At 66.2% G+C, this 27,282-nt stretch overlaps 10 protein-coding genes across 10 annotated transcripts; 5 read left to right on the forward strand and 5 right to left on the reverse strand.

Annotated features, from left to right (window-relative positions):
- Window positions 1-1,205: 1,205 nt before the first annotated feature.
- MICPUCDRAFT_45095 (ATP-binding cassette superfamily) lies at window positions 1,206-3,451 on the reverse strand (the record flags this gene model as incomplete). Its single annotated transcript, XM_003064735.1, has 5 exons — window positions 1,206-1,317; window positions 1,465-1,880; window positions 2,037-2,107; window positions 2,206-2,745; window positions 2,920-3,451. The coding sequence occupies 5 exons, from the start codon at window positions 3,449-3,451 to the stop codon at window positions 1,206-1,208; spliced, it is 1,671 nt and encodes a 556-aa protein (XP_003064781.1).
- A 1,086-nt stretch (window positions 3,452-4,537) lies between these two features.
- Window positions 4,538-4,828, reverse strand: MICPUCDRAFT_54598 (uncharacterized protein; the record flags this gene model as incomplete). Its single annotated transcript, XM_003064736.1, has 1 exon — window positions 4,538-4,828. One exon carries the CDS (start codon window positions 4,826-4,828, stop codon window positions 4,538-4,540), a length of 291 nt encoding a protein of 96 aa, XP_003064782.1.
- Window positions 4,829-5,625: 797 nt separating this feature from the next.
- On the reverse strand, window positions 5,626-6,163 carry MICPUCDRAFT_67747 (uncharacterized protein; the record flags this gene model as incomplete). The annotated part of the gene is given in 2 exon segments (XM_003064737.1): window positions 5,626-6,040; window positions 6,042-6,163. Coding segments are annotated over 2 exon segments (537 nt in total).
- A 2,166-nt stretch (window positions 6,164-8,329) lies between these two features.
- On the reverse strand, window positions 8,330-12,125 carry MICPUCDRAFT_43608 (uncharacterized protein; the record flags this gene model as incomplete). The annotated part of the gene is made up of 3 exons (XM_003064738.1): window positions 8,330-8,626; window positions 8,816-10,889; window positions 11,263-12,125. The coding sequence occupies 3 exons, from the start codon at window positions 12,123-12,125 to the stop codon at window positions 8,330-8,332; spliced, it is 3,234 nt and encodes a 1,077-aa protein (XP_003064784.1).
- Window positions 12,126-12,342: 217 nt separating this feature from the next.
- On the forward strand, window positions 12,343-12,858 carry MICPUCDRAFT_54601 (uncharacterized protein; the record flags this gene model as incomplete). The annotated part of the gene is made up of 1 exon (XM_003064615.1): window positions 12,343-12,858. One exon carries the CDS (start codon window positions 12,343-12,345, stop codon window positions 12,856-12,858), a length of 516 nt encoding a protein of 171 aa, XP_003064661.1.
- Window positions 12,859-13,334: 476 nt separating this feature from the next.
- Window positions 13,335-13,631, forward strand: MICPUCDRAFT_54602 (uncharacterized protein; the record flags this gene model as incomplete). Its single annotated transcript, XM_003064616.1, has 1 exon — window positions 13,335-13,631. One exon carries the CDS (start codon window positions 13,335-13,337, stop codon window positions 13,629-13,631), a length of 297 nt encoding a protein of 98 aa, XP_003064662.1.
- Window positions 13,632-13,688: 57 nt separating this feature from the next.
- Window positions 13,689-13,994, reverse strand: MICPUCDRAFT_23740 (uncharacterized protein; the record flags this gene model as incomplete). Its single annotated transcript, XM_003064739.1, has 1 exon — window positions 13,689-13,994. A coding segment is annotated over one exon (306 nt), but the record flags the coding sequence as incomplete, so codon positions are not given.
- Window positions 13,995-14,655: 661 nt separating this feature from the next.
- MICPUCDRAFT_54604 (uncharacterized protein) lies at window positions 14,656-17,579 on the forward strand (the record flags this gene model as incomplete). The annotated part of the gene is made up of 3 exons (XM_003064617.1): window positions 14,656-16,353; window positions 16,398-16,819; window positions 17,312-17,579. 3 exons carry the CDS (start codon window positions 14,656-14,658, stop codon window positions 17,577-17,579), a joined length of 2,388 nt encoding a protein of 795 aa, XP_003064663.1.
- A 1,516-nt stretch (window positions 17,580-19,095) lies between these two features.
- Window positions 19,096-22,653, forward strand: MICPUCDRAFT_23784 (uncharacterized protein; the record flags this gene model as incomplete). The annotated part of the gene is made up of 7 exons (XM_003064618.1): window positions 19,096-19,425; window positions 19,679-19,957; window positions 20,160-20,431; window positions 20,916-21,095; window positions 21,567-21,712; window positions 21,887-21,990; window positions 22,327-22,653. Coding segments are annotated over 7 exons (1,638 nt in total), but the record flags the coding sequence as incomplete, so codon positions are not given.
- Window positions 22,654-23,695: 1,042 nt separating this feature from the next.
- On the forward strand, window positions 23,696-26,895 carry MICPUCDRAFT_54607 (heat shock protein 70 with TPR repeat). The gene is made up of 5 exons (XM_003064619.1): window positions 23,696-23,797; window positions 24,205-24,498; window positions 24,624-24,864; window positions 25,068-25,651; window positions 25,818-26,895. Exons 1-5 carry the CDS (start codon window positions 23,756-23,758, stop codon window positions 26,793-26,795), a joined length of 2,139 nt encoding a protein of 712 aa, XP_003064665.1. The 5' UTR covers window positions 23,696-23,755; the 3' UTR covers window positions 26,796-26,895.
- The last annotated feature ends 387 nt before the right edge of the window (window positions 26,896-27,282 follow it).

Genomic DNA, 27,282 nt, shown 5'->3' on the forward strand with positions numbered 1-27,282 from the left:
GCCGCCGCCGCCGTCCCCTCCCTCCGACTCGTCCTCCGACGCCCTCGCGGACGCGCTCGCGGCGATCGTCGCCGCGGGGACACCGTTCGCCCTCGGCGCGCTCCCGCGCGCGTCGTCGTCGTCGTCGTCGTCGTCGTCGTCGATGCCTCCGGGCGTGACCATAGCGCCGGACGTCGCGTACGCGCTCGAGCCCGGCATCGCGCCCGACGGCGACGCGCTCTTCTCCTGCGACGGCGCGAAGGCGTACGCCGCGATCGCGCGGCGCTTCCCGCGCGTCGAAGACGACGAGCTGTTCGAGGCGAGTCGCCGCGTGACGCGCGCGTCGATCGTGTCGCCGTCGGAAGCGACGGTCCAGTGGGAGGTGGCGTTCATCCCGCGGAAGCTAAAGTGGGTGTGGGAGATTGGCGACGCGTGGGTTGGCGTGCGCGTGGAGACGTACGACGTCCTGGACAGGATGGGCGAGCTCGCGCGGTTCTCGTGGAGAGGGTTGTGGATGCTGTTTTACGGCGCCGCGACGACGGGCGTCATGCGGCTGCCGGCGGCGCGCGTCAAGGGCAACGCGCGTCTGCGATTCGTCGAGGTGGATTCTGGTGATGACGTGTCGAATCCAGAGGCTCCCCCGTCAGCAAACAAAACAGTAGCGCTCGCGCGCCACGTGGAGACGATCGAGCTCGTGGGGTGCGTGAACACCCCAGGCGTCGTCCGAAACAAACGCGTCGCGAGGGACCTGCTCGAATTTCTCGACGCTCGGAAGCCGCCGAACACGTCCGTCGAAACCTGGGAGTTTCGCGTGGAGGACTCTATACGCTGGCGCGACGTCCCCGGGATGGGCCAGTTCGACGTGGACGGGTTAGAGGACGAGGGCGACCGCGCGGCGGTGTACGGCGACGTCGCGGCGTTGCTCGCGTTTGGCACCGTCGTCGCGTTGACCTTCGGCGTCGGGATCGGCGGATGGTACCTCCGCGGGCTCGAGCACGAGCGGATGATGGCGGAGATGTTGGCGACGGGGGCGTACTGACGTGACGTGGCATATGACGTGTCGTGACGTGATTGGGTAGGGCACAGTAGGTTCATATCGTATCGAACGGTCGTGTATTCGTATCTCATGAGCGCGCGCGCGGAACGCGTCGCGTCGGCCCCGGACGCTCTCATCGGATCCACTATAGGATATCCGTAACGCCTCCCCCGGGTCCGTTATCCTCCCATCAGATCTCCTCGATGCGCGCGAACTTCGGTGCCGTCTTCTCCAACAGGTGCAATGTGAGGAGGTAACAGAACGACATCACGTTGACCTGAGCGCGTGCCGCGCTGCCGACGCTGCAGCCGTCCGCGGCGGCGAACGACAGACGCGCGAGGACGTCCTCGCCGGTGCGCTGATCGGAGGACCGGCCCGGCGGAGGGGCGCCGCCGCGTTTGCCGCCGCCGGCGCCGCCGAGCGCGGTCTTCGCCTCGCTCGGCGCGAACTCCAAGCCGTCGAACTCGTTTATGCAGAGCCCTTGGAACGCCCACTTTATCAACGAGCAACCGTTGATCCACCTGAACGCCCTCGGGACGTTCTCCGCGTTGACGTAGTACCCGCCGAAGACGATGAAGAGAACCATCACCGCGGGGCCCATGGCGACGGCGGCTTCCGTGGACGGCGCCACCGCGCTGACAGCCAGCCCGACGGCGGCGGAGGAGAAGGACTCGAGCGTGATCAAGCCGCAGAATTTCGAAAACCGACCCAACCCGGGGTGCAGCCCCGCCATCGGGTACACTACCGCGCCGAACGCGAGCGGGAAGAACGCGCCGACCGGGAGCTCAGCGGCGAGCTTCGCGAGGAGGTACGGGAACATGCCGTACGCCCCGGACGCGCGCTCGCGGTTCACGATGACTTTTTCCTGCGCGCGGCGGGCGCGGGGGAAACGGACGTCGATAGGGTCGGCGAAAGGGTCGGCGAGACGTGAGACCGAGACCAAAGTCCTCATTAAGGAACGGCGTTCACCGCACGAACGCGGTCGTATGGGACGCAGTCAGAACGTAATATTTTTTTGTACCTTGGTAAACGCGGTGAGCGTCTTCATCAACGCCGCCATCGCCGCGTTTATCGCGCTGACTTGTAACAACCCTGTGGGCGGAGAGAGACGACGGGAAATAAAGTCCTTAAGGAACGGCGTTCACGACGCGTGCGGGGTCGTATGGGGACCAGTGTGAGATAGAACGCACCTAACCGGTCTTGGATGCTGCTCTGCTTCGTCCCCATCCTCCAGAAGATGCTGCCAAACACGAGCGCGGAGTTGAGGGACGTCGCGAGGCGGACGCCGTTCGTCGCTCTGTCGCGGCGGACTTGCCGCCACGAGCGTCGGAGCAGGAGCGCGAACTGCGAGAAGAAACCGCCGGGGCCGCCGCCTGCCGCCGCGACCGATGATTGTACCGATGATTGTAACGCTCCAGCACCCGCCGTTTCATCCGGATTCGTAACAGTAGAGCCATCAGCGGCGGTCTTCTTCTTGGCCGCCCGCGCGGCGCCTTCGCTCCGCCACGCGTCCACGAGCGACTTCAGACGCTTCATCGACCGCGTCTCGCTCTCCGCGTCGGTGGCGTCGATTGAAACCAGGTCGATGAGAAACTCCGCTGGGTTGACCCCGGGGGGGACGGGGTGACCCTGGGATTGAAACCACGACGCCGCGTCTTTCATCGCGCCGACGTACACGACCTCGCCGCCGGCCATGAGGCAGATGTCGTCGAACAGCGCGACGATGGAACCTGGGGGCGGGCGGGCGGGCGAAGAAGCGTAAGCGGAGAGAAAAATAAAAGAAAATCAAAAGAAAAGAAAAAACCTCGCTCGCGATGAACGACGAGAAACGAACGGCGACGGAAAGCGGACTCTCTCTCGTCGGTCGTCTCGTCTCGTCGGACTACTGTACAGTACTCGCGCACCTCGAGGCTGATGAATCGAGCATATCACCGTCTTCCGCTCGTCCCTCGCCAGCGCCCGCAACGACTCCATGACGCGCTGCGCTTGGAACGCGTCGAGGCCGCTCGTGGGCTCGTCCGCGGCGACCACCGCTGGGCTCTCCCCGACGAGTTCGCACGCGAGCGCTAAGCGTTTCTTCTCGCCGCCGCTGATACCGCGCGTCTTCTTATCCCCGACGCGCGTATCTCTCGCGTGCGTCAACCCTAACCGTCGAAGCAGAGCCGTTATCGCCAACTCGCGCGTCTCGCGCGTCGCGCCCGCGCCCATCCGCAACCTCGCGGCGGTCTCGAGGGTCTCGTACACGGTCAGTTGCGAGTAAAAGACGTCCTCCTGTTGCACGTAGGCCACCGCGTGCTCGGCGTCTGATGAGCCTTCGCGGCCGACGTCGAGCCCGTTGACGGCGAGCGAGCCGCTAAGCCGAACGCGATCGCTCGCGGGGGTTTGCAACGCGAGCGCGTTGAGTAAGGACGTCTTGCCGCTCCCGGACGGACCCATGATGGCCATCAGACGTCCCGGGGACGCCGCGCCGCTGACGCGGTCCAATATCTTCTTCGGTGAGACGATCAACCCTTCGATGTCCTTGGTCCCTTTCTTCTTTCGCTTCTTCGGCGATATCGTCATCGTGAGCGAATCCCATCGCAGCGCGACGTCTCTCGAGCGCGGACCGCGCGCGGAGGACGACGAGGAATCATTGGAGGCTCCTCCCGACCGGCCGCGCGCGCGTCGACGCGCCGAGATGGCTGCTTTCGCCGCGCCGACGACGGCGAGGCCAGGGAACTTGATCGGAGGCGGCGCCGCCCAGAGCGCGACGCCGAGCGCGAGCTCGAGCATGACGGTCGTATCGCGGCGGCAGCGGCGGCGTCGGCGCGCGTCGAGAGTGGCGCGTCGCGCGCGAACCCTATCCACGAAGAACTTAACAACGACGATTTTTCGTTCTGCTGCCGAGAACAAAAAACTTCCCGTCTCCGATCGATCGGTAGTCATCACTCCGCGTCGTCGCGGCGCCCCGCGCGACGTGCCGTCCGTCCACTCCGCTCTCATCGCGATGCCCACCCCCCCTCTGCGCCTCAAGGTCCTGTGCGCGCTCGTGAACGCGGTCGTGGTCGCGTGCGGCGTCCGCAACGTCTTCTTCCCGGCGACGCCGCTGCCGTTCATCCCGGACGACGACAAGGCGCGTTCTTCGGATTACACCGGTTCCCATACGACCCCGTCCGCGTAGTGGACGCCGTTCCTTAAGGACTTTTCCTCCATCCGTCGTCTCTCTGCGCCAGCCCCTCGGTTTCAATCATGACGCACCGCGACGCGTTTCAACTCCACCCCTGACGCGCCTTTCAACTCCACCCCGACGTCGCTTCGCGCGGTTCGCTTCCCGCGCTCGATCGATCAGTTCATCGCCCACTTCTTCCCCGCGAGGCTCAAGTGCGTTCTATACACTGGTTCCCATACGACCGCGTCGGCGTGGTGAACGCCGATCCTTAAGGACTTTTGCCGTCGTCTCTCTCCCCCCACGCCTCGCTTTCAATCCCGACACACCTCGACGCCTTTCAACGCCAACTGACGCCTTTCAACTCCACCCCGATATCATCGCTCGTATAGAACGACCCTCAAGGCGCCGTCGTCGGACGAGCACGCGCGGACCGCGTTCGTGTTCCAGCTCTTCGGCGTCTTCATGCTCGCGACGGCGGCGCAGAAAGTCCTGTGCGTGTTCGGGAACCGAAGGACCATCGGCGGCCTCGCGCTGCGGAAGAAGCAGTTCCTCGTGTTTGGAGCGGTGGACGTACTCCTCGCGTGGGTCGTCACGCAGGCGCGTTCTACTTTCGTCATGTCATCACACTGGTTTCCATACGACCGCGTTCGCGTTGTGAACTTCATTCCTTAAGGACTTTCTGTCGTCCCGGCGTGTGTTACTATCCGCCCACACCACGGTTTCTTTTTCGACGCACGCGCCTCGACGCCTTTCAACGCGTCATCCATCCGCTTCTGACGTCTTTCGACTCCGCCCCGACGTCGCCGCGACGGAACCGCCCGCAGTACCGAGGGATCGCGTTCGACGTCATCGGTCCGTTCGGGTTCCTTCACATGCTCGAGGGCATCACCTTCATCGGCGACGCGCTGTTCGGGTCGACCGCGGTGAGCGCGTCGAAAGAGATGAAGAAAGCGAGCAAGAGCTGGGACGACGTGCGAGAGGCCATGGCGCGAGACTCCGCGCAAAAGGAGAAATCTCGTCGAGATTGATTTGTTTCGACGACGAGACGACGGTCTCGCGGGTCGGACTTCACAGAGAGCGTTGCGTTCTTCTCGACGCATACGCGGTGGGCTCATCGATAACTTATCATAATACGATATATATACACGTGCTCGCGCGCAGCCGCGCGCGCCGCCGCCGCCGCCGCCGCGTGCTTTACGCATCGATACGCTGCGGGGACTGACCCGATGACTCCGCTCGTCACCGTCGAACGTCGATCCCCTTGGCGCGCTGTTTCGCGCGCCACTTGACAAACTTCTCCACGCTCTGCCCTCGCCTTCGCACCACCTCTTCGTCCTCCCAGTCCTTCTTCTCCGCCATCCGCGCCCACATCGCCTCGCGGTCCTGTGAGGCAGGCGCGGTCCTCATCGGTCAGTTGAAAGGGGACGCGATCGAACGTTGGAACTAGTATCGAACGTTGAAACTAAGCGACGGGTGAACGCGAACGCACCTCCTTCACGAACGAAAAGTCGTCCGCCGCGTGATCGGGCGTCATCGGAAAATCCTTCAACGTCAGCAGTCCCTTCATCCGTCGCACGTGCCACACCTCTCGGCGCTTCTCGATCTCCTCCAATCGCTTCGCCGCGGGGTCTTTCACGAGGTTTCCGGGCATCACCGCCGAAACCGCCGCGGTCAGCGGGTTCCGAACGTTCGCGTGCAACGCCGACTCTCGCGGCGCGAAATCCGGGTCGGGGTCTTCGTACGACGCGTCCGCGTCCTCATCCTTCGCGATCACCGCGCGCTCAACCTCGGAGTATTTGGGCGAGATCGTGTACGTCGGGCCCGTGATCACCGCGCCGGGGGTTTGGAACGACACGAGGAGTAAAATCCTCGAGCCGCGCGAGTTGGCGCTGCCGCGGTGCAACGCCCTGGAGTCGTACACAACCGCGGAGCCCTGACGTTTTGATTGGCCGAGGGAAGACACGTGTCAGTCGTGCGGACGCGTGATTGGTGGATGCCATTACCGCGTGCGTGTCAAAACGTGCGTGCGCGAGGTTGTGTGGTGACAGCGCGCGGAAGAGCGCCCCGTCGAGGAGAAACGGCGCGCGCCGCGCCGACGCGGTCGTATGTAGCACGGGGACCGGCGCGAATAAAACCAAACCGCGCACGAAACAAAAGTCCTTAAGGATCGGCGTTCACTACGCCGACGCGGTCGTATGGGGACCAGTGTGAATCAGAACGCACCTGACGCATCGACGCCGCCGCGCCGAACATGTACTTCTTCTCCGGGTCCTCGTCCCACGGCACCCTAAAGTACACCGCGTTCGTCTTCTTACTCCGGAACGTGTGCTTCTGTATCAGAAGGTCCTGCATCGCGCCGCGAAGCATGTCGTCGAGGTCTTCCTGGGAGAGAGGAGGAGACTGTTTGCTCATACGAGCTTTTTTGGGTTCGGTCGCGCTTTTTACATTCGCGTCGCTCTCGACGCGCGCCTCGTGCGCGTCGAACAGCTCCTTCGCCGGCGCCGCCAGCCTCGCGCGCTCGCCGCCCGCTCGCAGCGCCTCCCGCGCGCCCTCGATGATCTCTTTCACGTGATCGCTCGCGACGTCCTCGCCGAAGAAGAGCTCCGTCGGACCGTGGCTCGTCGTCGTGTCTTGAAGCGCGGTGAACGAAGAGATGAGCTGACGAGGGCCGTTCCATCGTTCAAAGCGACGTCGGGGTGGAGTTCAAAGGCGTCAGAAGCGGAGTTGAAAGGCGTCGAGGGCGGGGAATGAACGCGAGGCGTGGGCGGAGAGAAGAGACGGGAAAAGTCCTTAAGGATCGGCGTTCACCACGCCGACGCGGTCGTATGGGAACCAGTGTACAGAACGCGCCTTGTCGCCCGGACGGCGGCCGGTGCCGTCGCGGTGCACCGCCTGGTCCGGGCTCCCGTCGCACGTCTGTCGGGCGCGGGTTCGGTACGGTTTGGTTCGGGGGGGATGAGAAGGATAGGATTGAGTGGTCAGCGCGTGTTATTTACGATTCGATGGATGACGTGGCATATCGCGCGGTGGATAACGAACGAACGGGGCGGAAAGCGAGCGTTTTCCTCGTCGCGTCGTATCGCTCACCATCAACGCGGACAGCTCGACGAGCTCCGCGTCGTCGCCGAGCTCCGCGGCCCATATCGGCCCCAACTTCGCGACGACCGCGTTGACCGCGGCGGTCACCTCCGGGGTGAACCGAATCGCCATGTCGAACCGTTCTTCGCACCGCGCCAAAAACCCGACGCACCCTTTCCCTTCCAGGTCGCCGTAGCCGTCGTGCGCCGCGGCCGCCTTGAAGACCCAGTCGCGCAGGGGGTCCGCGAGCTCGGGCGTCAGGAGCGGCGACGTGATGGCGAACATGCTCGGGGACGTCAGCGCTCTGCGACCCGCGGTGACGTACGGCGCTTCGTCGTCGTCGTCGTCGTCGTCGTCGTCGTCTGATCGCGACGCGGATTCCGCGAGCGGCGAGGCGCCCCCGAGCGAGATCGTCGCTCCCTCGTCGTCGTCCGCCGCGATCGGAGAGGCGCCGGCGGCGGCGGCGGCGGCGTCGCCGCCCCTCTTTTCCTTCTCATCACCCGCGTTCGGCGGGACGTCGACGTAGACGTCCGGCCATTCGTTCTTCTCGATGAACGCTCGGAGGGCGTCGTTCGTGGGCGCGTCGCCCCAGAGACGCGCGCGCGCGATATCGTCGTTCTCGATGCGAGGGCTCTCCGTGACCTTGCACGCGGGGCGAGCGACGAACGCGGCGGGCGCGGCGTCGGCATCGGAGGAGGAGGAGGACGGGGTTGACGGGGAGGGCGCGAACGCGACGTCGTCCGCCGCGACGAGCGCGGCGCACGCGAGCGCGCACGCGAGCGCGAGGGTGCGCATGGCTGTGGGCGGGTCGCGGCTCGGACACGCGTGAACGAAAGGACGGGAAAGAATCTTTTTTTTCTCGTCCGAACATTCGGCCGAGTCAGCATTTCTCTCTCCGCCGGCGGCGGCGCGCGAACGAACGAACGAACGAACGGAACGGTCGCATCTAGAGCGTTACTATCATCACAACGAACGAACGAACGAACGAACGCGCGTCGCCACGCGCAGTCAACACCTAAACGCCAACACCACGCGCGCGCCGCCCTCGTCGTCGCGCTCGCGTCGTCACGTTTCACAGATTCATTCGATCACTTCCTCTTCGCCTCCGCGGCGGTCGGCCGCCGCCCCTTTGGAAATTTCATCGGCTTGATCACCGCGCCCGCGTTCTTCAGTATCTTCGGCCGCGTCAGGTCCCTGAAGCTCTTGTCCGTGTTCACGTCCGGCCCCAGCGGCGTCCGCATCGCGCCCTCGTACACTTCCTTGCTGTCGTATCCGTGAGGGAGCGTCTCGACGTTTAGCGCGGCTGCTTTTTTGTCGTACTTTTCGCTGATGACGACGTGCTTGAGGCTCGCGTCCCTGCGCGCCTTGGCCGCTTTCAACTTTTCCTGTTATTTATTCGAGTGTGGATTGGATTGGTGGATGATTTGGCGGGAAGTGATGTGATTGGTTAGTGGTTTGATGATTTGATGACGTGGACGTTTCTTTCGTCGGCGTCCGACGCGAGAACGGGCGGCTCCGCGTCCGGAAAGCAGTCGGGGGAGAACGGAACGGAACGGGGTTCGGACGCGTCCCACCTTCGCCGCCTTCTTCTCCGCGTCCAGCTGCCACTTCGGCGGCCCGCGTCTCGCCTGATCGTCCGCCCACCCGCCCCAGCCCGGCATCTGCTTCGGGGTATCGACGTTCGGCAGCTCGCCCTCCACCTCCGCGGCTTTCTCCGTCTCGAACGCGGCGACGACGTCGTCGGAGGCGAAGGCGCGCCGCAGGAGATCTGATTGGTCCTCGGTCACGACGTCGGCGTCTGATTGGTCCACGTCAGCACCCGGATTCGGATTGGAATTCGAATTCGGATTTGGATTTGGATTCGGCCTCGCGTCGTCGTCGTCGTCGTCGCCGTCGTCGTCGCCGTCCTTCTTAAAGACGTGGTCCGGTATGAGCACGCCGGCGGCGCCCTTCGCTCGCGCCGCCGCGCGCGCCTTGGCCGAGTTGACGGGCGCGACGACGCCGCCGTTCGACGTCGTCGTCTTCGACGGCGCGACGGCGGCGACGACGCTCGCGCCCTTGGCCGAGAACGCGGCCGCGCGCGCGGCGGCTCTGTTCGCTCCACGCGGCTTCTTGACGCCCGACGCGGCGGCGGCGGCGGCGGCGGACGTATCTTTATCTTTATCTTTATCGTCGTCGTCGTCGTCGTCGTCGTCGTCCGACGCGCCCTCGCCGTCCGCGGCGTCCGCGCCCCTAAGCGCCTTCACGTCCACCTTGTTGGGCTTCTTCGAGCCGCGCGCCGCGCCCTTCCCGGCGGTGAACTTGAACCGCCCGCCCTGCATACCCCCCGCGTTTGCGTTTTCCTCCTCCTCCTCGAACGTCGCGGCGGTCGGTCCCCAGCCGTTTCCGTCGCCGTCGACGCCGGCGTCCGCGGCGCCGCTCGCGGCTTCCGCGTCGGCGCGTTCGATGTCCTCGAGCAGCTGCTTCGCCTCAGCCTCCGCGGCTTCTCTCCTCTTCTTCATCGCTCGCGCCATGAACGGCAGCGCGAACAGACCGCCCTTGTTCGCCGCCTCCTCCATCGTGCCCACGCCGTCTTGAAGCGCTTTCAACGTCTGCGCCTTCGCTTTCGCGAGCTGTCTGCGCCGCTCCGCGGGGTCGGCGCTGAGGCCGTCGTCTTTTCGGTCGTCTTCGGAGTCGTCGCTGGCGTCGGTGCTGTAGTATCCGTCGTCGTCGTCGCCGTCGTCGCCGCCGCCGCCGCGTCGCTCGCCGCCGATGCCAATCTTCCTCTTGAGCTCCTGGCCGATCCTCAGCTGCTCCGCGATCGCTTCTTTCGTCCCGGGGAGATGCGCGAGTCCTTTTTTAATCGCGCGCTTCGCCCATCGACTCGTGTTTTTGTGCTTCAAGAGCATCCGCTCCTGCGCGCGCAGGTACTCCCGCCGCGCCTCCGCGCTGTCGTCCGCGTCGTCACCCAGCCCCTCGAGCGCGGCGTCGTCGTCGTGGACTTCCTCGCCGTCGATCATCTTCACCGCGGCGCCCGTCTTGCGGTTGTGCCGATGAAATGTCTTCGACTTGATAGCCTTGACGCGTTTCGCCTTGAGCTCGTGCTTGAACAGCAAGTTGCGCATCTTCGCGAGGCGCGCGCGGCGCTCTTTCACCTCCTCGACGCTCAGGTGGTTCATCGCGAGGTCCTCCGCGCGCTCGACGTCCTTCCCGGTCGCCATGTTCGCCTCCTCGAGCTTTTTCATCAGCTCCGTCTCGAAATCCGTGGTTGGGACGAAATCCGAGTTCAACGCCGCGAGCGACTTCTTCCGGTTCATCTTGTTCCGCTCCTCGTCCGTGAACTTCAGCGTCGGCTTCTCTCTGTTCTCCTTCACGAGCGGCTGCCACTTCGTGATGGCCTCGCCGGTCGCCTCGTACGCAGCCTTCCTCTCGAGACGCGCGCTGACGATTTTCGGCAGAGGCGCCGCGTGCGGTTTCGCCTTTTTGTTCGCGACGCGCTCCAAACGTCGCCGAGCGCCGCCGAGCGCGGACGCGTCGTCGCCGACGCTCGCCATGAGCGCGTTGATGGACAGACCGCCGCCGGATCCGGATCCGCCGGTGCCGGCGTTCGCGCCGAGGTTGTACTCGCCCTCCGCGTACGCTTCCGTGATGCCGCGTTTGAGCTTTCTCCTCCGGGTGGTTTCGTCCCCCGGTCTTCTCGACGTTCGGTCCTTAGGGGCGTTCCATACAAAGCGATGGCGGAGTGGAGTTGAAAGGCGTCAGTTGGAGTTGAAAGACGCCGAGGGCGGGGATTGAAAGCGAGGGGTGGGCGGAGAGATGCGACGGGAAAAGTCCTTAAGGATCGGCGTTCACCACGCGAACGGGGTCGTATGGGGACCAGTGCATAGAACGCACCTTTCCGACGACGTCGTCGAGGAGGTTCGCGTGCGCCGCTTCGTCGTCGTCGTCGTCGTCGAGTTCGACCGCTTCTTCTTCTTCTTCTTCTTCTTCTTCTTCGTCGTCGTCGTCGTCTTCTTCGTCGTCGTCGCCTTCCTCTTCGGACTCGAGCGAGTCGTCGTCGTCGTCGTCGTCGTCGTCGTCGTCGTCGTCGTCGAGGCCCATGGCTTTTCGCATCGCCGCTTCCTTCCCCGCCGCGTCCATCGGGCCGGGGTCTTCTTCCTCGTCCTCGTCCTCGTCTTCGTCCTCGTCCTCGTCCTCGTCGTCCTCGTCCTCGTCCTCGTCCTCGTCGCTGTTCAGCATGACGCCCTCGTCCTCTTCGTCTTCGTCAGCGGCGTCGTCGTCCTCCTCGTCCTCCTCGTCCATCCAATCCTCGGAGGCGTCCTCGTCGTGACTGGTCCCCATACGACCGCGTTCGCGTGGTGAACGCCGTTCCTTAAGGACTTCGTCGTCCTCGTCGTCTTCGTCGAACTCCGCCCTCTCGCCGCCCTTCCCCCCCCTCTTCCCCCCCTTCCCTCCCTTCCTCTTCCCTCCCTTCCTCTTCCCGAACGACTCGAACGCGATGTCCCCGTACCTCGCCCTATCCTCCTCCGTGAACGCCTCGTCCTCGTCGATCTCTTCGTCGTCGAACCCCGCGGGGAGGTCGTCGTACCCTCCCACCATCTCGTCGCCGTACGCGTCCTCCATCGCCGCGACGCGCCCGCCGACGTCGTCGTCGTCCTCGTTCACCTCGAAGAAGCTCTGCGCGCGGTGTGCCGCGGCCGCGCCCTTGGCGACGCGCGCCCTGGCGAGCCGCGGGCCGACGGGAGCTTTCGGTTTCGAGGAAGCCGCCGCCGCCGCCGCAGATTTCTTCGACGCGGAGCGCCCGCCGCGCTTCATCGCGGGCTTGCGCGCGCGGGGCGCGCCGCCGCCGCCGCCGCCGCCGCCGCCGCCGCCGCCTTTCGCGCCGGGTTTCTTCGGTGGCGCCATCGCGCGCGACGACCGAAGAGAGGCGTCGACGCGTCGCGTTGTGCGCCGGCGGCGGCGCCGACGTCGCATTTTATTTTCCGAGAAGGACTCGAGAAGACGCGCGGCAGCGGAGAAACTCATCAGAGACGACGACGACGACGAAACGTCGGCCATTCGCGCGCGCGCCGCGCGGGACGGCGACGCGCGTCCGCGGCACCGCGCGCCGTCCACTCGGACGATGGGGTACGGACCCGCGGGCTTCGCGAACGCGCCGGTGTCGAAGTTCCTGACGTACGCCGCCGCGATGGCGTCCTACGCGACGACGACGACGACGACGACTGGATCCGGCGGTTGGGCGCGGATCGCCGATCGCGTCGCGCGCGCCTTCGCGTTCAACGCCACCGCGCAAAATAATGACCTCGCGCACCGCGGCGTCCTCGCCGGCGTCCTCGGCGGCGTCCCGTGCGCGCTGTTCCTGCTGCACCACTTCCGCGTCGTCGAGCGCCAGCGCGGGAGCGCCAAGCTCGCCGCGTTCGCGAGCGTCGTCGGCGTTGCGAGTCGACTCTTCGGAGTGTGCGCTTTAAGCGACGACGAGACCAGATGGGCGCCGGGGCCGTTCGCGGTCGTCGGCGCGCTCCTCGCGTCGTTCCTGCGCGCCGTCCCGTGCGCGCGCCACGTCGGCGTGCCGGGCACCGGCGGGCGCGTCCGGGTGTGCGGCGACAAGGCGCTCGCGTGCGTCGTCGCGCTGCGGTGAGCGACGAACTGAATGAATGAGACCGCTTTCCACCCGCGCTCCCGCGCCGTTCCTTCGCGCGCCGTGAACCTCACGTTTTGACACGTGGGAATGCTGTCCACCAATCACATGCGCACGTGACTGACACGTGTCTTCCCTCGACCAATCATCGATCACATCGCATCGCAGGCTGTTCGTCACCGCGGGTTGGGCGAGCGCGGCGCCCGCGGCGTTCGGGTTTGCCCTCGGCGCCATCTACGAGTCGGACCTGAGGTGCGTTCTATACACTGGTTCCCATACGACCCCGTCGGCGTGGTGTACGCCGTTCCTTAAGGACTTTTCCCGGCGCTTCTCTCCGCCCACCCCACGGTTTCAAGCCCCGCCCTCGGCGCCTTTCAACTCCACCTGACGCCTTTCAACTCCACCCCGACAATCGCTCGTATGGAACGACCCTAAGCGCGGGGAGAGCGCTGCGGCGAACGCTGAGGCCGCCGGAGATGGTCAGCGCGACGACGCGCGCGACGATCGGTCCCGTGCTCGGGGCGCTGCCAGGCGGCGGCGGGAGCGGCGGGAGGCCGCTGGTGCGGATGCGACGCGGACGCGGCGGCGGCGGCGGCGGCGGCGGCGGGGGCGGGGGCGGCGGCGGGGGGGCGGCGTCGACGGAGTTGCCGTCGCCGCACGCCGTCGAGACGCTCTGCGCGATGGGGTTCAACGAAACGGCCGTTCTCGACGCGTTACAACGCGGCGGGAACAACCTCAACGTAGCAACGGATATCTTACTAGGAGGACGATGAATGCAACGTATATCATAGCGGGTTACACTTATAGAACTGATTCGCGCGCGACCTAACCTACCGCGCGATCCGCGGAAGCAGCGAGCCGAACCGCGACGTCCCCGAGAGCGTCAACCCCGCGAAGACGCTCCTCCTCCCCGCCGCGACGCCAGCGGCGCCCTTCTCTCCCCAGCCCCACGCCGACCACGACGACCACGTCGACGACGACGACGACGACGACGACGCGCCCGCGCCCGTCGTCGTGAACATCCCTTGCCTCTGCTTGTGCTTCGGCACCTTATCGCACACGACGTAGACCCTCCCCTTGCGCTTCACGAACCGGCATGACTCGCACATCTTCTTCAGCGCGGAGCGGACCTGGAGGACGGGAGGAGGAGGTGGGGGGGGGGAGAGAGAGAGCGGTGAGACGGTCTGCGCGGAAGGACGGACGGATGGATGGTTTTAGATTTAGGGTTCGATGGATCTCGAGCGTGGACGACGACGACGACGACGACGACGACGCGACGACGACGCGCGATCGCGCGAGCGCCGCGGACTCGACGCGCACCTTCATGACGAGCGTGGACGGACGAGACGATGCCCGCGCGCGCGACGGACGGACGGAAGTGAGGTCGCGGTGGCGGCGTGCGAACAGAAGTTGTCATAATAAACTCGTCGAAACTGCCGATCGCGTCGATTCATCGAGCCGAGCGCACGATGCGCCGACCGCGCGCCCGATGAGCCCCGGTCAAACCTCGGTCGAAGCCCGGGTAACCGGGGGGTAAAATCGACGGAAACGCCGACGCCGCGCGTTTCGTGACACCCGAATCCGGCACAACGACGACGCGCGGCGGAGGCGTCCGACCCCCCTCGCCGCGCCGCGCGCGACATCGATCGCTACGATTCCCGCGGAGTGCGCGGTCGCGCGCGCGTCATGCCGCTGAGGTGCGCGTCGCGTCCCCGCCTCGATCGATCGCGTCCGTCCGTCCCTCCCTCCCGATCTCTCGCCGCGGTCGTCGTCCGTCGCGCCGGCGCCGCTTCCGGAATGAATGCGCGATCGATTCGTCGTCGTCGCGAGCGACGCGACGAGATCGCTGACCGACGCCGCCGCCGTCGTCCCTCCCCTCCCTTCCCCGTCTGTGTCCACAGGGCGACGAACACCGCGGCGTCGGCGTCGCGCTCCTCCTCCGCGTCGTCCATCGCCAAAGAGAACGCGCCAGCTGTACCGCCGACGACGACGACGTCCGCGGAGGATGCGCGCGCGATGATGCGCGAGGCGCAAAAGACGCGGCAGCGCGCGCGCGAGTCCGAGGCGGAGCTCGGGGACGCGCAGGAGACGATCCAGACGCTCCAGGCGCGGTACCGGGACCTCGAAGCGCGGTGCGCGGAGGAGAAGCGCGCGCTGAGGAAGGAGCTGAGCGCGGTGAAGGAGACGCTCTCGGAGACCAACGCGCGGCACGCGGCCGCGATGAAGGATGCGGAGGCGGCGCACGCCGCGCGGCACGACGCCCTCGCGGAGGCGCACGTCAGGTCGCGCCGCGAGCTCGCGACGTTGCAGGGCGCGGTGCCGACGGCGGCGGGCGACGCCGGGCGAGACCTGGCGTCCTACGCCGAGGAGGAGCACGCGGAAGCGGCGCGGGCGCTCGTCCGCCAGCACGAGGACTCCAAGGAGAAGTGGAGGAGGGACAGCGCGAGGGCGTACGGCGAGTTGGAGGCGTCGAAGGACCAGCAGATCGCCAACCTGAAGGAGCAGTCGGCGTTTTTTCTGCGACGAAAGGAGGAGGAGCTCCGAGAATACGTCCGCGAGGTCGACGCGTACAAGAAACACAAGGAGCGCGAGACGACGCAGCTGCGCAACGAGAGCGAGTACCTGCACCGGTGGGCGCTGGCGATAAACGCGCTCGTGGGGAACGTCGAGAGCGGCGCGTATCCGGCGCGAGAGATTGGGGGATTACGGAAGCTGACGATCCCGGCGCGCGATAAGCCCGGGTCTCTGGACGTCGAGGTGTTAAAGCGCAAAGCCGACGCGGCGACGCGGTTCCTGGAAACTATGAATTTACCCACCGCGAGCGCGGGCGGCGGCGGGTCGTTGCAGAGCACGGGGAACAGCGTGGGCGGGCTCTCCACCGCCGCGCCCGGCGATTTCGACGGCTTAGAGACCAAGGCGAGCCTCGCGGAGGACGAGCGCGCGGCGATCGAAGAGCGCACGCTTCGCGAGCTCTCCTCGCACCCCACGATCGAGTACATCCGCGCGCTCGAGGAGGAGAACGACCGGGCGAACAAAGAGCTGAGTCAGCATCGCCGACGCGCGAGCGAGCAGCATCTCGCGCTGATGAATTTGCGGCGGCGGGAAAGAGAGGAGACGTCGGAGACGCTGGGAGAGTCCATGGCGGGCGTGAGCGTCGGGCGCGACCTCGCGAGCGCGCGGGCGCGATCCGAGAACGCCGCCGTCGCCGTCGCGTTCGGGAAGACGACGGGGAGCTCCAAGGTGTTGCAGCACGAGCGCGGGACGGGGCGGCCGACGTCCGCGGCGCTTCTGCACGGCAGCCTGGGACGGAAAGAGTCGGCGCGCGCGGAGGAAAGGGCGATGTCCATGCGGAGCGTCAGCGCGAGGAGCGGGAGGAGCGCGTACTCGACCGCGGCGTCGTCGGACTTCCAGGCACAGACCGGTCCCGGGTCGACCGGGTACTCGCGGTCGCGGCCGATCAGCGCCAAGCCGATCAGGCGCGTTCTCCTTACACTGGTCCCCATACGACCCCGTTCGCGTGGTGAACGCCAATCCTTAAGGACTTTTGCCGGCGTGTCTCTCCGCCCACTCCTCGCTTTCAATCCCCGCCCACGGCGCCTTTCAACTCCGCTTCTGACGCCTTTCAACTCCACCCCGACGTTCGCTCGTATGGAACGACCCTCAGCGTCAAGGACGGGAGACTAAGAAGCCGCCCGACGACGGCGCGGACTCTGAGCGCGGCTTCTTCGACGTATCCGCGCGACGATCGCGACTACGCCGACGTCTCCGCCGCCGTCGACGCGCACCTCGGCGAGACGCTCACGTTTGAAGAGCGCGAGGCGGAGCTCCGGGCGTGGCGCGAGAAGCAAGAGCGCGCGAGTTACTTTGGACCGAATTACAAGGGCGGGCCGCTGCTCGGCGGCACCGGCGGGCGGCGCCGCGACTTGGACCAGGCGCGTTCTTCTTCGCATATTTGGTTCCCGTACGACCCCGTCGGCGTGGTGAACGCCGATCCTTGAGGACTTTATCATCTCCCGGCGGCGCATCTCTCCGCCCACCAGGGTCCCTCGCTTCTTTCAATACCCGCCCTCGACGCCTTTCAACTCCGCTTCTGACGCCTTTGAACGATGGACCCTCGACCCTCAGAACCCGATCGCGGGGCGACCCGACAGCGGCGTCCGGGAGACGGGCTGGGGGTGGACCGAACCGGACGATCCGAACCCCACCGCGGAGGCGCGCGCGGCATCGGACGCGGCGAAGCGCGCGCTCCCGGCGCCGAGCGATCCGAAGATTGGCGCGAAGAGCGGGTATTTCGCGCACGACGCGAGGTGAGACTGCTTGCCATACGACCCCGTTCGCGTGGTGCACGCCGTTCCTTAAGGACTTTTCCCGTCGTCACTCTTCACCCGCGCTTCCCTTTCAACGTACGTTTGACCGGTAAGACGTTCGACTGACCGATCGCTTCACCCCACAGGCGTCGACCGAGCGGCTACGCGAGGCTCGAGCGCGGCGGCCACTGGCACCGCGAGGGCTTACCCGCGATCGAGGCGAGCGAGCCGGGGATCGACTACGGGCAGCCCGGCGCGGACCCGCCGGGGGCAAACACGCATAAACACGAGGGGAAGCATCGGCAGAAGCCTGAGCACCGGCCGTCGCAGAGGGTGCTGGCGGGGGAGAATAAGCCGCCGCCGTTCGCCGCCGCAGGCGAGAACGCTTCCCGTACGCTCCCGTTCGCGTGCTGAACGCTTAAGTGTTCTTAAGGCGGGCGTTCTGTTCTCTCGCGCGTTCGGAACCGCACGTTTGTTTTGACGCGTGGCAACGATATACACCAATCAAAAGTACTTATAACTGACACGTGTCTTCCCTCGACCAATCAAAACGAACGCAGGCGGCGGCCGCGACGACTCCGCGCGGCGCGGCGGCGTCGGCTCTCCGTGGAAGGCGGAGCTGGAGACGCGCGGGGTCACGCGGCCGGGTCCGCCGGACAACCGCCCGAGTTTGGGGATGCTGAGCGACCCGAGGGTGAACGATCCGCCGCCGCCCGAGCCGGCGGTCGCGGCGTGAGGAGGCGGAGGGTCGGCGACGGATGCGATGACTGACTCTTCAACTTTTAATACATTCTGTTGCGAAATTAATCGACCGTTCGGATTTCGCGTTTTTCGCGCGCGTCGATCGCGCCTGTTGTCGTAAACTCCGTCCGCGGTCGCGCGCGGTACCCCTCTCGGCGCGTCCGAGGCTCCGGCACTCCGTCCCGCGCGCGCGTCGCCGCCGCGCGCGAATCGGTCGCACGCGTCTCCCTTTCCGAGCGCGCGCAGAGACTGTCGCGAGCGCGATACGCGCGCGAGCGCCGCGGGCACCGCCGCCGCCGTCGTCGTCGCGTCGCGTCGTGGTCGGCGCGGATCCGAAACGCGACGCGACAGCTGCGCGGAAAAGTCGTGCCGAGATCGAGCGCGCGCGCGCGATGGCCGCGCCGGCCGCCGCCGCGCCGCGCGCGATGAAGACGGACCAAGAGAACGTCGCGCCGGCGAAGACGAAGACGGCTGCCGACGCGAACGCCGCGCCCGCGCCCGCGGAGAAGAAGAAACGGTGCGCGCGCGCCGCCCCCCGCCGCTTCCGTCTCCGACGGCGTTCGATGGACGGACGGCCGCGCGCTTCGACCCCCTCGCCGTAGCGCGGCGTCCCCGCGCCCTCCGTTCCCCATCTCTCGCTCCGCGCCGTCCATCGAACGCCGTCGCGACGTCGTTCCCGTCGATCCCCACGCCTTTCTCTCGACGGCGCCTCGACGCCGGCCGTCCATCGCTGACGACGTCTCCCCCCGCCCTCCGCCATCGCCGCGCCGCGATCCCGCGCGTTCGCCTCGCTCCGTTCGTTCTCTTCTCGCGTCCTCCCGCGTTGAACAGAGACCGTCCGAAAGAGGTGAAGTGCCCCCGCGTCGTCGTGGAGACGTACAAGGACGAGAAAACCGGCGACCAGAAGAAGCGGTCGTACGTCCGAGGGCGACCGCTCGGTAAGGGCGGCTTCGCCGTCGTGTACTCGATGCAAGACCCGAGCACGGGGGAGTCCTTCGCCGCGAAGGCGCGTTTGTATTCACGCCGGTCCCATTACGCGACCCTGCGCGCGCGTCGCGCGCCGTTCCTTAAGAAGACAGACTTCTTCGTTCGCGTCTGCTGTCGCATCTGTATCTGTTGTTCGTTACCCAAGTTCGCGCGATATGCCACGTCATTGCATCTGATCACGCGCTGACCGATCTCATCCCGCCAGGTTGTCGCCAAGACGACGCTCGAGAAGGAACGCGCGCGCGCGAAAATCTTGACGGAAATTCGCATCCATCGTTCGGTGCGAAACGCGCACGTCGTGCGATTCGCGCGGTGCTTCGAGGACGCCGCGAACGTGTACATCCTCATGGAACTCTGCAGCAACAAGACGCTCGCGGACGTCGTGAAGCAGCGCGGCAAGTTGACCGCGAAGGAGGCGGCGTGTTATCTGCGAGAGATCGTCTCCGCCGTCGCGCACCTGCACGCCGCGAGAATCATCCACAGAGACCTTAAGGCGCGTTCTATACACTGGTCCCCATACGACCGCGTCGGCGTGGTGAACGCCGATCCTTAAGGACTTTGCGCGTCGTCTCTCTTCGCCCACCTCTCGCTTTCAATCCCCGCCATCGACGCCTTTCAACTCCATCTGACGCCTTTCAACTCCACCCCGACGTTCGCTCGTATGGAACGGCCCTAAGCTCGGGAACTTGTTCCTCACCCCCGCTGGGCTGGACGAGGCGGGAAGCAACGGGCCGGGGACGGACGCGGATCTGGACGACGCGGCGACGTGCGGCGGCCGGTTGAAGATTGGCGACTTTGGACTGGCGTGTCGGTTAGACGACGACGCGCAGCGAAAGACGACGATCTGCGGCACGCCGAATTACATCGCCCCCGAAGTTTTAGCCGGAAGCAAAGGCGCCGGGCACTCGTACGAGGTGGACGTGTGGTCCATCGGCGTGATCGCGTACGCGCTGCTCGTGGGAACGCCGCCGTTTCAAACCTCTGACGTGCACGCGACGTACAAGAGGATCCGCGCGAACGCGTACGAGTTTCCATCCGTCGGAGAGGACGGCGGCGGCGGGACCGTCGTTCCCGAGGAGGCCAAGGCGCGTCCCATCTATCTCACACTGGTCCCCATACGACCGCGTCCGCGCGGTGCACGCCGATCCTTAAGGACGGACTTTGCCCGGCGCGTCTCTCCGCCCAGATCTCGTCCACGTCATCAAATATCTAACCAATCACATCACTTCCCGCCACGTCGCCCGCCGATCAAACGACGACCCTCAGGATTTGATTCGCCGGTGCCTCGCGCCCAAGCCGGAGGATCGACCGAGCATCGCGGAGGTGGCGTCGCATCCGCTGCTGAGGGTGGGCGCGGCGGGGTGGAAGATAGCGACGCCGCCGCCGAAGCCGCCGGTCCGCGCGAAGGCGGCGGACGACGAGCGGAAGACCAAGTACGACGCGGTGTTCGAGGAGAAGAAGAGAAGCCTGGCGGCGGAAAAGGCGGCGGCGGAAAATTCGTTGAGACCGTCGCCGCCGCGGACGGACCCTCCGCGCGCGTCGTCGGCGTCGCCGAAAGCCGCGGCGGCCGCGGCGGCCTCCGCGGCGGCCGCGGCGGCCTCCGCGGCGGCGGTGGTTCCGGGAGCGACCCAGGGGACGCGGGGGACGCGCGCGCCGCTGTCGCCGCTGTCGACGAACGCCGACGCGAACGACGCGCGGCGACGCGCGCGCGTCAGGTGCGTTCTATACACTGGTCCCCATACGACCCCGTTCGCGAGGTGGACGCCGATCCTTAAGGACTTTTGCCGGCGTGTCTCTCCGCCCACCCCGCGCTTTCAACGCCCGCCGGCGGCGCCTTTCAACTTCAACTGACGCCTTTCAACTCCACCCCGACAATCGCTTGTATGGAACGACCCTCAGCCCGGGCCCGTCGCCGCTCGGCGCCGCCGCCGCCGCCGCGCCCGCGTTTACCGTCCTCGACGACGTCGTCGAACCGCCGCCGCCGCCGCCGTCCACGTCGGCTATCGTGACGGCGAAGGAGAGAGAGGCGACGCTTCGACGCGCGGAGGAGGCGTCGCGCGAAGCGCTTCGACGGTCGAGAGAGACGGAGCGCGCGCGCCGGGTCGCCGCGCAGACCGCGACGGAGACGGCGACGACGGCGGCGCGCGCGGCGGCCGCGATCGCGACGTGTGTGTCGGAGAATACAGTATCGGAGAATATTGTGTCGGAGAATGTGTCCGACGCGGAGGCGGACGCGTGGGTCGCGGACGCGAGCGCCGCGGGCGCGGACGACGGCAGTCGCTGGAGCTCCCCAGGACCCGAGACGCGGACGCCGGCGAGCCCTAACCGTAACCGTCCCGCGGCGGCCGTTACCGCGAACGACGACGATACGAAAAAAGCGAAGGAGACCGTCGTCGATGACGTCGTCGAGAGGGTCACCGAGCGATTGGACGCCGCGAAGCTGAGCGACGCCGCCGCCGCCGCCGCCGCGTCCTCCTCGGCGGGCGTCGCCGCGGCGGACTTTGACGTCTCCTCCCCGGCGGCCGCGGGGATCCCGCGGGCGCGCGTAAACGCACCCACCGCGAGCGTTTTTAGCGTCAGCGACGCGGCCGCGGCGACGACATCCGCCAGATCTGGGGGATCTGGAGCTGACGTGGCGGCGGCTGACGCTGACGTGGCGGTGCCCATCGACAGCTTTCCGCCGCTGTGGGTCACGCGGTGGGTCGACTACACGTCCAAATACGGGCTCGGGTACGTCCTCTCCGACGGCACGTTCGGGGTGATGTTCAACGACGCGACGAAGATGGTCCAATCACCGGACGACACCTGGACGGATGGCGGTGACGTGGCAACTAATGCTACTGACGTGGACGTGGAGAAGGCGAACGTCGCGAACGCCGCGAGCGGCGGCGGCGACCGGTTGGAGTACCGGGAGAGGGCGCGAAGAGGAGGCAAGGCGCCGTCGCCGCCGCCGTCTGTGTTTAGCGCGCGGGAAATCTCCGCCGCCACGTCAGCCGCCACGTCAGCCGCCACGTCATCTCCATCCCTCCCGGAAGGCCTCGAGAAGAAGGTCAAGCTTATGCGGCACTTCCGCGGGTACCTCACGCAGGCGCGTTCTGTTGTTTACGCCGGTCCCCGTGCGACCGCGTCGGCGCGGCGCTCGCCGTTCCTTGAGGACTCGTTTCTCTCCCGGCGTACTGTATGTTTCTCTCCGCCGCCCAGGGTCCCTCGATGGTTTCAATCCCGACACACACACCTCAACGCCTTTCAACTCCACCACTGACGCCTTTCAACCCACCTTCCACGACATTCACCGCAGGACGGACGGAGCGCGGTAGAGAAGAGCGGCGGCGGGCTGGGTCCCGTCGTCGGCGGCGGCGGCGTCCACGCCGGCGCCGCGAAAGCGACGAAAACCGCCGCGAAATTCGCGGCGGACGTCGAGAAGGCTGCCGAGGCGGTCGCGAGGGCGTCGTACGCGCCGGACGTGGCGAATTCCTCTTCGATCGCGCGCGCGTCGAAGACGCCGTACCTGCCGCACGTCAAGAACTGGCTGCGGACGAAGCACGCCATCTTGTTTCGGCTGTCCAACAGAACGATTCAGGTAAACTTTCAGGACGGCAGCGAGGTGCTGCTGTCGAGCGAGGCGGCGGCGACGGTGTTCACGAGCAAGAGCGGCGCGCGAGGGACGCACGCGCTCGCGAAGCTGCCCGCGGACCCGGAGCTCTTGAGGCGGTTGAAGTACGTCAAGGAGGTGTTACATCAGTTGGTGCACCGGGCGTGAATACGGATGGTTGGTCGGATGGACGGCGACGACGTTCGGCGGGGGGGGCGCCCGCCGCAGAAGGAGTCGACGCGACGCGACGCGACGCGACGCGACGACGACGAACGGCGCGGCGGGCGCTCTTCGTCGATCGCGGAGGGAGGGTGGAGGACGATGAACGATTCATCGCATCATGTAATACGACGTGGCGACTACGCGCATTCATTCATCGTCGTCGATAACGACGCCCTCTCTGCTAAATTAAAAGAAACCACTGCATCCGTCCGTCCGTCCGTCCGTCGCGTCCACCGTCGTCCGCGGGCGTCCGTCGTCAGTTCTTCTTCCTCTGCGGGGACAATCGCGCGGATCGCGCGGCGTCTTTCGTCTCCCCGGCGTAGTACGCGTCGCGCGTGTTCGCCACCTGAGCGGAGAGGAGAGGGAAGGCGAAGGGAGGCGAGTGAGAGGAGGAAGGAAGGAAGCGCGAGAGGGAGAGAGAGATGAGATCATTTCATCCCATCGCGTCATCGCTCGGCCGACGAAGTCCTTAAGGAACGGCGTTCACCACGCGAACGCGGTCGTATGGGAACCAGTCACGACGACGACGACGACGACGACGACGACGACGAAGTCCTTAAGGAACGGCGTTCACCACGCGAACGCGGTCGTATGGGAACCAGTCACGACGTCGCCGCACCTCCTGTTCCCGCTGTCTGACGCTCCTGAACGCGAGCGGCGCTCCCGCGAGGGCGAGCCCGATCGCGACGCCGACGAGCACGTAGGTCTGTCTCGCCGCGGGCTGGGTCATCGGAGGCCTCGGAGGCATCGTCGACGACGCGGCGCCGGCGCGGGCGTCGAGTGATGACGACGACGACGACGATTGAGGCCGCACGGCAGGTTCGTTGGCCATGACCTGTTTTTTTTTCGCGCGCGTACGCAGTACGTACTCGTAAAAATATCAGACTGAAACGCATACGAAACCGGCAACGATGGGCTGAGAACGCTCCGCCGCGGCGGCGAGCGCGCGCGCGCTCGAGCGTCGTCCAGTCCGCGCGCTCTCTTCCGCGCGCGCGTCGTCCACGACCGCCGCCGCCGTTCTTCCTCTCCGCGCTCGCTCGCCGTAAAAATGCCTCCCAAGCGCAAGGGCAAGAAGCCCATCAAGTCCGACGTGCGTCCCTCGCGACGCGTCGCCCCCCCCCGGCGGCGCTTCGCGCGCGATCGCGGAAACGCACATCCGCGCGCATCGCGCGCCGCCTTTTCTCACACGCAGCGGCGAATCGAATCTCCCGCGCGAACGATCGATCGATCGATCGCGGTCGCGCCTCCTCCTCCTCCTCGTGACTGGTTCCCATACGACCGCGTTCGCGTGGTGAACGCCGTTCCTTAAGGACTTCGTCCTCCTCCTCCTCCTCCCTCCTCCGCCGCGCACCTCACACTGGTCCCCATACGACCGCGTTGGCGTGGTGAACGCCGATCCTTAAGGACTTTCTCTCCCGCCTCTGACGCCCTCTTCCCCCTCCACGCGCGCCATCCCCTCCGCCGCGCGCTCGCCCCTCCCGCCCGCCCTCTCGCCAGGTCACCCCCGAGGCGCGCAAAGAGGCGGCGGGACACAAGGACCTCGGAAACAAAGACTTCGTCGCGGGCAACTACGACGACGCCGCGAAGCACTTCAGCGCCGCGATCGAGGCGGACCCGACGGACCACATCTTCTACTCCAACCGCAGCGCGTGCTACGCGTCCGTGGGGAAGCTATCCGCCGCGGTGAGCGACGCGGAGCGATGCATCGAGCTCAAGCCGGAGTGGGGGAAAGGGTACTCGCGGCTGGGGACGGCGCTGTTCAAGAGGAACGATCTCGACGGCGCGCAAAAGGTACGCACGACTGTCTCTCTCTCGACCACTCGTTCCGTATCTTTTGTACACGTGTCATATTCAAACTACACCATAACTGACACGTGTCACTCCCTCCGCCAATCACCACCCGACAATCAACTCAGGCGTTCGCCGGCGGCCTCGCCGTGGACCCCAACAACGTTCAGTGCGACGACGGCCTCGCCGAGGTGAAAGCCGCCAAGGCGAAGCGCGAGAAGCTCGCCGCGGACCGCGCGGCGGCGGACCTGGAGCACATGAGCATGGACCCCACGGACCGTTACGTCATCGGCATCGACCTCGGGACGACGTACTCGTGCGTCTCCGTGTGGAAAGACGGCGAGGCGCAGGTGCTCGCCAACAGCGAGGGTGAGACTGATGACTCTGATGACTGCTTCCCGTACGACCCCGTTTGCGCGTCGAACGCCATTCCTTAAGGACTTCTTTCGTTTCGCGCGCTGTGCTGTGAACCTTACGTTCGTTTTGACACGTGGCATCAGCAACATATCAGCCAATCATACCCCCTCGCGACTGACACGTGTTGTCCTCCCTCGACCAATCAAATCACTCAGGCGATCGCACGACGCCCTCCTGGGTCGCCTTCACCGACGATGGCCGCGTCGTCGGCGACGCCGCCAAGCGTCAAGCCGCGCAGAACACCAAGCGCACGCTCTTCAACGTCAAGCGCATCATCGGCCGGCAGTTCAGCGAGTGCGGCGAGGAGCTTAAGCTCTTCCCTTTCACCGTGAAGGAGGGCGACGGCGGCAAGCCGCTCATCGAGGTGGAGGTGGACGAGGAGATGAAGACGTTCACCCCCGAGCAAATCTCCGCGATGGTTCTGGAGAAGATGAAGAAGACCGCGGAGGTCGCCCTCGGGTGCCCGATCAAGAAGGCGGTCATCACCGTCCCGGCGTACTTCAACGACGCGCAGCGCCGCCAAACCAAAGACGCGGGCGCCATCGCCGGCCTCGACGTGCTTCGCATCATCAACGAGCCCACCGCCGCCGCGCTCGCGTACGGCCTCGACAAGAACAACACCGAGGGCGGCGAGGGCGAGGGCGGCAAGCCTAAGGAGCAAACCATCCTCGTCTTTGACCTCGGCGGCGGCACCTTCGACGTGTCGCTTCTCAAGATTGAGGACGGCGTCTTCACCGTGGTGCGTTCTGTACACTGGTCCCCATACGACCGCGTTCGCGTGGTGAACGCCGTTTCTTAAGGACTTTGCCCGGCGTCTCCCTCCGCCCACCCCTCGCTTTCAATCCCCGTCCTCGACGCCTTTCAACGCCAACTGACGCCTTTCAACTCCACCCCGACGCCGCCAGCTCGCCACCGCGGGCGACACGCACCTCGGCGGCGAGGACTTCGACTCCGCGCTCGCGGAGGACGTCGCCGCGCAGCACAAGAAGAAGGCGGGCGCTGATATCTTCACCGGCGACGACAAGGCGCAGCGGAAGCTTCGCACGGCGTGCGAGCGCGCCAAGCGTATGCTTTCTTCCTCCACGGGCGCCACCGTGGAGTGCTTCGTGGGCGAGCACGAGATCGCGATGCCGTACACGCGCGCGAGGTTCGAGAAGGTGTGCGAGCCGCTGTTCCAGCGCTGCGTCGACAGCGTCAAGCGCGTCCTCGCGGACGCTTCCATCAAGAAGGAAGCCGTGGACGAGATCGTGCTCGTCGGAGGGTCCACCCGCGTTCCCCGCGTCCAGCAGATCCTCAGCGATTTCTTCGACGGCAAGTCGCTCTGCAAGTCCGTGCACCCGGACGAGGCGGTCGCGTTCGGCGCCGCGGTGCAGGGCGCGATTCTCTCCGGCGCGCGCGACGCGGCGACGTCGAACCTCCTCCTCGTCGACGTCATCCCGCTGTCGCTCGGCGTCGAGTGCGAGGGCAAGCAGTTCGCGAAGGTTGTCCCGCGCAACACCCCGGTGCCGTGCAAGAAAAAGTCCGAGTTCACCACCGTGTACGACTACCAGGACGAGATCGACGTCCGCATCTTCGAGGGCGAGCGGAGCAACTGCGACGGGAACCATCTCCTCGGAGAGTTCCAGATCACGGGCGTGGAGCGCGCGAAGAAGGGCGAGCCCAAGATTGACGTGCAGTTCGAGGTGAACACGAACGGTTTGCTCACGGTGACGGCGCGAGACCGCGAGACGGGAGCCAACGCGGAGGTGAAGCTTCAGCACGACCGCGGACGTCTCTCGCCGGAGGAGATCCAGCGCATGTGCGCGGAGGCGGAGGCGATGCGCGCGGAGGACGAGCGCGCGGAGAGGGAGTTCGAGGCTGCCATGGAGCGCGGGGAGATGTGATCTGATGCCGACGGAGGGACGAGGGAGCCGAGAAAGGTTCTTCAGTCGCCGCCTCGCGGCTTATTTTGTTAATACACACCACGCACGGAATGTTTGTGATACCGCACGCGTGATTCAGCGCGCGCGATGTACACATGCTTCTGTATCGTCTTCGCGATTAAAACGAAACGAAACGAAACGCTCGCTCGTCGTTCATAAGTTGAAACGAAGCGTCCGAGCGATCGGCGAGACCCCCTTCTCCAGAAGCCCTCCCGGCGCGTTCGCGCGCATCGCCCGCTGCAGCGCGAGACACGCGAACGCGAATCCGGCGTGCGTGACGAGCGGCCCGCCCTCGTCCACGGCGTTCCGAATTGCCTTCGCGGGCGCGAGGACGAGGCGTCGGAGCAGACGCGTCAGAGCGTTAACGCCTTTCCTCGCCCCCGCGAGGGCTCTTCGGAACGCTGTGGACGAGGGCGGGCCGCTCGTCACGCACGCCGGATTCGAGTTC

This window comes from Micromonas pusilla, assembly GCF_000151265.4.
Source record: "Micromonas pusilla CCMP1545 genomic scaffold MICPUCscaffold_18, whole genome shotgun sequence".
Classification (NCBI taxonomy): Eukaryota; Viridiplantae; Chlorophyta; class Mamiellophyceae; order Mamiellales; family Mamiellaceae; genus Micromonas; species Micromonas pusilla.

What these genes read in the sequence shown, in the direction of transcription:
- MICPUCDRAFT_54607 (XM_003064619.1), top strand. Translation starts at nt 23,756, where the DNA reads ATGCCTCCCAAGCGCAAGGGCAAGAAGCCCATCAAGTCCGAC. An exon ending in GGTGCTCGCCAACAGCGAGG is followed by an intron (nt 24,865 to 25,067) that starts GTGAGACTGATG and finishes CAAATCACTCAG; the next exon opens with GCGATCGCACGACGCCCTCC. An exon ending in AGGACGGCGTCTTCACCGTG is followed by an intron (nt 25,652 to 25,817) that starts GTGCGTTCTGTA and finishes CGACGCCGCCAG; the next exon opens with CTCGCCACCGCGGGCGACAC.